Raw genomic sequence first — 10174 nt, forward strand, 5'->3', positions numbered from 1 at the left:
GAGGTCAGTAAGTTACCTTGACAATGCCGTCCTTGGCCTCGGCTAACAGTTTGGCTCTCACTAATTGGTGATATAAGTTACCTTGACAATGCCGTCCTTGGCCTCGGCTAACAGTTTGGCTCTCACTAATTGGTGAGGTCAGTAAGTTACCTTGACAATGCCGTCCTTGGCCTCGGCTAACAGTTTGGCTCTCACTAATTGGTGAGGTCAGTAAGTTACCTTGACAATGCCGTCCTTGGCCTCGGCTAACAGTTTGGCTCGCAGTTCCTTCTCCATCTGAGGATACAGGAGTTTAGTGAGGGCTCGCTCGAGAGCCTGAGTCCTCTGTAAGTTCCACTGCTGGACAAGGTGGCTAAACTCATCCTGTAACACAAGGTACAATGAGCTGTATAGGATTAAACAAAACATGACAAGGTGACTAAACTCATCCTGTAATATAAACAAGGTACAGTAAAACTCAATTATAACCAAGTCACTGGGACCTATAAAATTACTTCACTATATCCGTAATTCATTATATCCATATAAAAAATTCGTTAAATTTATATAGCTGGGGATCCAAGACAACGTTGCTATATCTGTGAATTCGCAATATTCATGTTCATACTAAACAAATTTTGCTGTACAATGAGCTGTATGGGAATAAACAAATTAAAACATGTAAAATATGGTGTTATTGATCTGTACATCTATGTATGTGATGAAAGAGCCCACAGCATAAAAATCTTTCATAAGGTAGCCTTGAATAACTGGTTCTATCTAGTTTGGTGTTAATAGGCTGATGAAGGTAAGTGGTTTTCAGAAGAAATAAAGGAGAAAATATTCAGTGGATGTAAATATAAGCTTTCAACTGACCCTGTAGTAAAGCTGTCTGATTTCTTCAAAGTAAGTCTGTGTGTTCTCCGATTCCTCATCAATACTGAAGGTCATGGTCAAAAGGCGATCCTCTTCTGCCTACAATCACCATGGAAACATGTCCAGGATTAATGGTTCTCACAGATACATGTATGCTTTACAAATTCAACTATTGGTCACATAATACTTTTCTTTGACTATAGCTTACCATGGTTAACTTGAGATACTGTTCGTCCTTGAGATCTCGTACAGGTTTGTTTTTGAGATACTTCATACTGTAGCAGCCATGAGACTCATCAATTTCCTGAAGGAAAAAACCATTAACATTCATGAATCACAAAAACAGAAAGGGGTTAAAATAATAGGTAAATATCCTACATTCATTGGTAGCAAAAATTTATTATTTGTAATTAATTGAGTATATGATACCTTCATTCCTTTCTTCGTTGGTCGTACTGTGACCTTGGCTCTCTCATAGTAAGCCTGTCTAACAACCTGTCTAACTGTGGGATCATGGGAAATCTGCATAGCAACCATGTGACGTGCCCCTAGTAACACTTCCTCCTCCGTGGGAAACTGCCTGTGATGGTAAAAGATAGACAAATTGATTGACTGAAAGCAAAATCCTATGAAAAAGTTCAAACCTACAATAAACTAGATTAAGAATCATTAAATAAGATGTACAATGTATGTATATGATTCACTGGGACTTGCTTCCCTCTAGAGGGACTTGGTACGTACCCACAGATTTTTTCCTTTGCCAGCTCCAATGGTTCTATGGGATACTGTTCAACGTCATGTCTCTGGTAGTTATCTCGTAAATTCTCCCCAAACTGTTCAGGAGTCAATCCAAACTTCTCAGCAATATCATCTATAGAGGAAACAAACTCACATCAACTAATCCAATGTCATATACAATTATTTCTTTTATGCTGAATATGATTAGTAAGATAACAAGGTGTGGGTCTACTGACTTATTTGATTAACCTAGCTTGTGACTGATCTAGTTGCATAGCTGACCCCATTGTGCAGTTGACCTAGTTTGGCTAAAGCTGATTATTACTATAATTTGACCTAGTTGTTTAATTGTCCTATTTGTATCACTAACCTAGTTGTTTTTATAACTGACCTATTTTTTTTTCTTGGCAGATGTTGTAACTGGTATTCCTGACCTAGTTGTATTTATGACTGACCTATTTTCTTTTCCTGGCAGATGTTGTAACTGGTATAAAAGACCTATTTCTATATATAACTGACCTATTTTCTTTTCCTGGCAGATGTTGTAGCCGGTTTTCCTGGTGGCGTGTTTGATGGTGTCCGTTGGCTCAATGTCCGGTTCCGGCTCCGCCTCCCCGTCTTCTCTCTCCCCCTCAGACTTCTTCTTTGTCTGGGCCATCTTCATTTTGGGGATGTCCATACCGTAATACAGGAGAAAGTGTTGATAGACGTCCTTCAGCTCCTCCATAGTCTGTACATTTCTTACTCTACAACAAAGAATTAAAACATAAGCTGATAAAGTGCCCCGCCACAGCATGATACGCCCGTCAAATATATTGTTCAATAATCATAAATTGGTTAAGGTGAAACAAATCACATAACCTTGATTAACAGATTGACACAGATTTATACTAATTTATTTCTTTCATGTTTAAAATATTGTACATATTCTAAGAGACTTACAGTGTAGGAATTAATTATAACAAATAATACATCATATAATTCTAAACTGGTGTGTTAGAACTTAACAAATATCCACCTAATTGTTTATTGCATATTTAATGGAATAATGGAAATGCTACAGTCTAATAAAAAAAATCAAAAATAAATTATTCTGACTATAAAATTCTAAGTGAGGCATGGTGACTGCAATTTGTTGCAAATATATAAAAATTGAAATGTACCCCGGTAATTTTATTTCAATGAACACATGTATTATTAGTTTTCATTATATTATACAATACTAATTTAGTTTTAATCACACATTAAACATCAATTTGTTTTAATTACATTACTCCAATTGAAAGATCTTTATCTGGACTATAGCCACCAAGAACTCTTAATTAACACAAGCAACTATGAGGCCATTTCTTTTTGCCCAACTCCCAAGAGATTAAAGATAAAGATAACAGCTGCATTTTCAGAGATCTGCTCTACCACTTAGCACCTGACAATAAACTCATTAAGGCCCAAAAAAATTAATCAATAGTTTCTGTATTGACATATGAAAAGGGAAATGACCAATTTTCTATTTTTCCAAGTTGAAAAAGAAAATCAGTTATTGCCCTTTTGTAAATGCTAAGATAGACGTTTTTATTGGAAAAACATTATATAATCTAAAGTATTTTATATACTTTTATAATGTTTGAATAACATTATTTAAAGTTGAATACATATTATAACTAATTTCAGAGAACAAAACTTAAGAATTAGTAGATATTATCATTTTATTGAACAAATGACTTTTAAAAAAAAAGGTGTAGACTATTATTAAATCCTGCTTCAAAAAAAAAAAAAAAAAAAAAAAAAAAAAAAAAAGCCTGCCTGCCGCATTGAATTTTGATTTTTTTGGCCTGAGAAACAATTGATTAATTTTTTTTGGCCTAATTTCTCTCTATTTCTGCTATCAAAATTCTTCTTGACCAGTGCTTGATAATTATGCCCATGGGACAAACTGAATTCCTCTCATTAACATTGACATTTGTTACAGATTGCTGAAGTATGATGAAAAATAAGTTTTTACTTAATTTAACATCTTTTCATAAGGATTAGTTTTAATTATATTATACAATATTAAATTAATTTTTATCATATATAAGCATCAATTTGTTTTAATTACATTACACCAATTGAAAGATGTTGAACTAGCCATCAAGAACTCTTAATTCCTATGTGGCCATTTGTGTTTGACTCCCAAGAGATTAAAGATAAAGATAACAGCTGCATTTTCAGAGATCTGCTCTACCACTTAGCGCCTGACAATAAACTCATTAATTTCTCTCTATTTCTGTTATCAAAATTCTGACCAGTTTTAATTATGCCCATGGCAAACTGTTCCTCTCAAAACATTAACATTTGTTACAGATTGCTGTAAAGCATATGGAAAAAATAAGGATTTAACATTTTTAAACAAGGATACAACTATATTTTTACATTTTTTAGGATTATGAAATTTAAGATTTTAAAGACTTAGTTTTTTAAAAAAATCACTTAAATTAAAGGTCACAGTGACCTTGAAATAGGCCCGCGACACACCTTCTACCTCTCTCTCCAAGTTTGATGACTCTGAGTCTAATAGTTTTCTAGTTATGGGCCATCATATTTGGCTATAACTTCTTAATTAAAGGGGGACTTTTTGTGCGCGACACACCTTAATACCCAAGACGCATCAGATGACAAAGTTTGATAATCCTAGGCCTAATAGTCTGAACATTTCTTACTCTACAACAAAAAATTAAAACATAAGCTGAAGACGGGCGTATAACAAAAAGATGGCATTAGAGAAGTGGTACGTGTGGATTTCTGAGGAGAGATCTTGTATAGGACCAACATTTTGCTACAAATATCTTTTGGTCAATAGCATACATAATAATAAAGACTCCATCTTTAGAATGTACTCCTGACAATAAAGTTGACACTTTATTACTAGTATGTCACTAACCGCATGAGCACTGACTTGTGTTAATCTGATTTTGGTACATAGACTTTTTTCCCAATAACTCCTCAATACTCACACTAACTTGTCATAATTTTCATCATTGACAATGGATAGACTTTAACCCTGTTACAACTACCTGTCTAGATCTTCGTCTGTCAGTGGTCGTATATTGGACTCTAGCACTTTATCAGGGTCTGAGTTTGTGTCAAACTGGTAGTTCTGCATCTTCTCAAACAACTTGATCAAGTTCTGCTTCCTTGTTCTCAGTTGAGTCCACTGAAAACCAAAAACTTTATAAACAGCTGATTCAAAATGTATGAGTATTGAAAGTAATTTCTATGATTTGAGCTTAAGGATCTCTGTTTAGTTGAATTATTTTGTAACATTTTTGTCACCTTTTCGTCCCACTGCCACACCTTCCACAAGTCATTAATGTTAAGATCTGACTCGACATACTCTTTTCTGTAGAAAGCAATAAAGGGGACCTACAAAAAAAAAAGATCTGTACATTGATAAGGTAATTTTTGAGAAATTAAAAAAAAAGAAATGTTTCATTTACAAGTTTTAAGGCAAAACTACAAAAAAATTCTTTGAACAGCAATTTCGTTAATTTTTAAGATTTAGGGGAAAAAAATAGTACATTTACATATAGAAACAAGTAAAATCTTAAACTGAATTGTAATTATTCTTTCCATAGAACACATACAACAACACATGAAATGCCCTACCTCTAAATGCTGATTCCTCATGAAGTCGATGGCCTTCTTGATTTTGTTGATCATACTCGGGCCCCGACGATTGTATGTTCCTGACTCTTGTTCCAATAAGTTCTATAATTAACACAATTAACAATACAAATACTTCATTAACTTTCATAGAGAACAAATTTCCACTCTAAATTGACCGACTTGAGCAGAGTTAATAAAGTGAAAGATTTTTTGGGGGTTAAAATTATTTTTTTTTAGATTATGACAATGCTATACTATTTAACTGTAAATCAAACATTTAAATAAGCTGAGTACAAAGATTGCCTATTTGGATCTTAACCAACCCCTAAATATCTGAATTCTTACATCATACATGTATGTTAAGTGCTTGGGGGTTCATACATACACTGTATATGTACACCCCTGAAACTCTGAGATCCTCTCACCTGTTGTGATACACTTGGGGTAGAGAATGCCTGTTTATAAATCCACTCTGATTCCTCCTCCACTTCTCCCTCCTCTGTTGGTTTGACGGGCACCTGTCGCAGCTGAAATCGCTCAGGCATGTCTGTCGCCCGAATCTCATTATCCTGGTCAGTGAAGAATCCTCGCTCGATTTCTGATGGTTCAAAAGCCTAAAGAAACCAAAACAGGGTCAATATTGCTTTGTATAATTTGGGGTTAATTTTCTTTATCACAACAATGGAGTCAATCACTTGAGTACTATTTGAAATGAAAAGTCATAAGGTTATTTTTGATAAGGGACATGACCACAGCTACTGTGAAATTCACCATTAAGTCTTGCTGGTTCCCTGACAACAAATCAACAGTTTATGTCTGCGTCTATTGGAAACCAGATCCTTACCATCATTAACACTGCCATACCTCGTATATGGTCTTTTTCTGGCTCTTTTTCTTGCTTCCTTTTTTGGGTCTCTGTCTCCCTTCTTCTTCCTCACCTTCTTCAATGTACTAAAAATAATAAACGGTTGCAGTTGTAAGTTCTGAGTAAGGGAAAATAACAAACCAAATAAAATAGAATTCCCTAAATAAAGTAAGATTCCAAAATATTGTACATAAAATTTTATCATACTACATTCACTGATGGATAGCAACAATCGTCTATAAACTTGACGATTTCTGGGAACAACTTACGTCATCGTCATCTTCAAATTCATCTTCCTCCCCATAACCAAACTCGTCAAAATCAAAGTCCACCCCAAAGATGTCCTGGGCCTCCTGTAACGCTCTGTAAAACAAACAATTTGTAAAATAATAAAAAATTAAAAAGTGCTTTCCTTTTAAATTAAGAAAATCCTTCACATGAATTCTTCTTTCAAAAGTTTGTAATCACAGCATTTGTTGTAACTTGGATGCATAAAATCAGTACCGTTTATACTCGCCTATATGTCATTTTTTTGGGAGATATTTACCTGATTAAATTTTGGCCCTCCCTTCTTCGAAGGGGGGCATAATTAAAAAGTGCTTTCCTTTTAAATTAAGAAAATCCTTCACAAACTCAAAATTATCCGACTTATAGGTGAGTCATTTAAAGATTGTTTTTTTTTCTGGATGACGAAAGGTAGCATTAAGGGTACTTACCACAAACAAAAAAATGGATGCACGGCTTGATATATATTTTTTGAAATGACATCAATTATAAATCCCTGAATTAAAAAGAATTCGTAGGTTTTCCTTGGTGCTTAGATATGAGATTTTGTTTTGCCTTCTATACAATTCCATACAAAATTTTGCACATTTTTTTAACCTAATGACAAAATCTTACATAATTCTCCCATTCTACTTGGTAAACATTATTAAGGTTACCAATTTAAATGTAAATCTATGAGAAATAATGCTGATTTCTGAAAAAAGTTTGTTTGTGTTATTTATCCTTAGGGACAGACGAGACGTTCCTTAGTAATAGATAACATTTTCTAAGAGTTTGTCATTGAAGTATTGCTACTAAAACATGTTTACACACAAAAAATTGAGGTACCTTACCAGACATATCTGCAAAGATACCAGGGGTAGTTTTTCTTATATAATCCTCTGAGGAAGAAAAAAATTTCCAATTTCAAATGTTGAAGTGTTTGGATTTTTTAAAAACGTTTAGAAACTGGTTTAGAAATCAGAATGGTATTAAAATTTTGAATATTTTTCATACATTACGAAAATATACAAAACAGATTTTGAGGAACGTCTCGTCTGACATTAAAAGATTATGCTTAAAGTACAAGTATCCATGAATTATAGCAGCTTTATTAATTATTCTGTAGGTATTACATGTACATATTTTTTAATGATTTAGAATTAAATATCGATGTCCTTTTTTAAAAATATTAATTGAAACCATTCGTTAAGTTTTCACTACACCTCGCTAAAACATCACAGGATTTATGTAAAATTGTCATCTTATTCTGGCAAAAGGTTGTACCGACTTATAAGTGGGTCAATGACAATTAACCGCAAAACTCACAACCAACTTATAGGAGGATCGACTTATAAGTGAGTATATACGGCATTTTCATACTGAGTATATCTGAAAGAAGCTTAGGGGGAAAAATGAGTTTGTGTGTTGTAGATGACAGACAACTTAAATTGTCATGGCAGGGGGAGGTGTTATTTGGTGGAAGGTGTTGGGTGAAATAATGTGGATGATTGGTGGATGATTGCACAACTTACGAGTCAGAATGAATTATGTGTTTCTTCTTCTTGAGTCTGTTTTTAATTGGTTCACCATTTTCATCAACAATAAAATTGTCCATGTCTGGAAAGAAAACAAAAAGCATAAAATAGCCTGTCAAAAATGTGAGAATGTAAATTTTAATCAGGTCTTAAAATTTTTGAGCCTATTATCTTTATAACATTCTAAATATCATATTGGAGACTTAACATGTAACATGTCTAAAGTATTACAATTGCATTTACAAATTCCAATTCCAATGTAAAGTATTTATATGTGTAATTTACATTGTTAGGTAATATATTTATACATGTAATTTACGCAATAACAGTTTTATACAATGTCATGTAATTTACGCAGTAACACATTTAACACTTTACGCTATAACTTATTTATACATGTATCATAATTTACAACATTACTTATTTTAAATAATGTGTAATATACACTATTCGTAACACATTAATATGTGTAATATACACTATACATAACACGTAAATATGTGTAATATACACTATACATAACACATAAATGTGTGTAATTTAAACTATATGAAAACACATAAATACGTGTAATTTATACATCAATATGTAACCATGTAGTAATATGTGTAATTTATACGTCTATATGTAACCATGTAGTAATATGTTTAATTTATATGTCAACATGTTACCATGTAGTAATGCGTGTAATTTACACTATACTTAACACATAAATACAATCAATATGGAACCATGTAGTAATATGTATAATTTACCGTCTTCATCCTCCTCTTCGTCCACGTCCAGGCTGTCAAACTCGTTAGTGACTCTCTCCCGCGGCGCCTCGGAATCATCGGCCTCTCCGTCAAACAGTTCATCAGCCAGAGCGTCTCTCTCACGTTCCTCGTTCATTTCCTCTTTATCGGAATCCTCCTCATCTGACACCATACGGATTCTCTTCAACTTTGGCTAAAAAAAGCAGAATTGTCAATTATTAGTTTCAGTTTTTTTTACTATACCACTTGACTTTGTACAATGGTAGCTCAACAACTGCAAAAATTTTGGCTCTATCCATATTCTATAGAGTTTATATTCTACATGGATTTGACATTCTGTATCAATTTAAAGCTGACAAGTACAGTTTCTTTCTCACTTCACTAACTTCTGTTTTATTACAAATATTTAAAGCTTGGATAAAAACTTTACATTTAAGCATCTGTTTCTTTCTTAGTAATAAAATGACTATTTCATTGTCAACACATTCACCTTCTTTCTCTTGACCCCCAGATTTTTCTCAATGAGGTTGTAATCTTCGTCCTCTAGCTGACACACTCACCTTTCTCTTGACCTTGACCCCCAGATTTTCCTCAATGAGGTCGTAGTCTTCGTCCTCTAGCTAACTCACTCACCTTTCTCTTGACCTTGACCCCCAGGTTTTCCTCGATGAGGTCATAATCTTCGTCCTCTAGCTGGTCGTCAGACTCGGAATCTTCGTGTTTACGTTTCCCGGACTCGCTCCCCGACTCATCGCCCTCCTCCTCTTCTTCTTCATCATCCTCGTCCTTAATGAAGCCCTCCATCTCCTTCCTTATCTGTTCCTCTGTGTACATAGAGAAAAGTAAAGTTAATATCATAACACAGTCATTGTAAATTTCTCTCATCTCTTGTGGTAGCTACACCCATGACTGTTATAAAAGTGTTTTCATCAGTGTAAGCCAAATTGTACCATACAGACAACTGACAGTAGACTGTATGTTAAACAAGAAATGCACAATCATTAACAGATTCAGCTAGCCTATAACAAAAATACTACCATCTTCTTCTTCTTCCTCCTCATCTTCTTCGCTGTCTGAGATGATCTGTCGACTTTTCTTTTTGGATTTTTTCTTTGACTTGGACTTCGCCCCAGAATCACTCCCGGAGCCCGAGGCTTCAGACCGGACTTCGTCCTCGGAGTTCACATCCGATTCCTCCGCCTGGTCCTCCATGAAATCCATGACTGAGGACTTCTGTCTAAAACATCAATCATAAATACTTAATTTTGGTTGTAACATGTTAATCAACTGGATAAAAAAATAGTCTCTGTCGTTTAACCTGTGTTGTCTACATCGCAATGATGGGGGTCAAAAACTGATCAACCCGCTTGATGCTACATTAAAATTTGCTCAATTTGAAGGCACTTTTGAAAAATATTTTTAATTAATTTCCATGCTTCATAATGGAAAATGAAATTATAATGAACAAATTTAATAGCTACCAAAGTTATACTGGTATATCCTGGGTTAGAGTA

The 10174-nt window shown here is 34.1% G+C and overlaps 1 protein-coding gene across 1 annotated transcript in view; it reads right to left on the reverse strand.

The window, feature by feature from the left end:
- The window catches only part of LOC134251297 (transcription elongation factor SPT6-like), a 30240-nt gene extending 20348 nt beyond the window's left edge, over positions 1–9892 (reverse strand). The window contains 16 exon segments of the mRNA XM_062733698.1: positions 220–363; positions 856–954; positions 1064–1159; positions 1285–1435; positions 1597–1726; positions 2113–2339; positions 4647–4786; positions 4906–4995; positions 5239–5340; positions 5664–5852; positions 6103–6189; positions 6373–6466; positions 7903–7987; positions 8661–8853; positions 9294–9484; positions 9698–9892. Of these exon segments, the coding sequence (XP_062589682.1) occupies positions 220–363; positions 856–954; positions 1064–1159; positions 1285–1435; positions 1597–1726; positions 2113–2339; positions 4647–4786; positions 4906–4995; positions 5239–5340; positions 5664–5852; positions 6103–6189; positions 6373–6466; positions 7903–7987; positions 8661–8853; positions 9294–9484; positions 9698–9881 (2202 nt within the window). The 5' untranslated portion in view covers positions 9882–9892.
- Between the last annotated feature and the right edge of the window lie 282 nt (positions 9893–10174).

The sequence above is a fragment of the Saccostrea cucullata genome, unplaced genomic scaffold (genome assembly GCF_032062105.1).
Source record: "Saccostrea cucullata isolate Sc308-1 unplaced genomic scaffold, CSIRO_AGI_Scuc_v1 ctg1165, whole genome shotgun sequence".
NCBI lineage: Eukaryota > Metazoa > Mollusca > Bivalvia > Ostreida > Ostreidae > Saccostrea > Saccostrea cuccullata.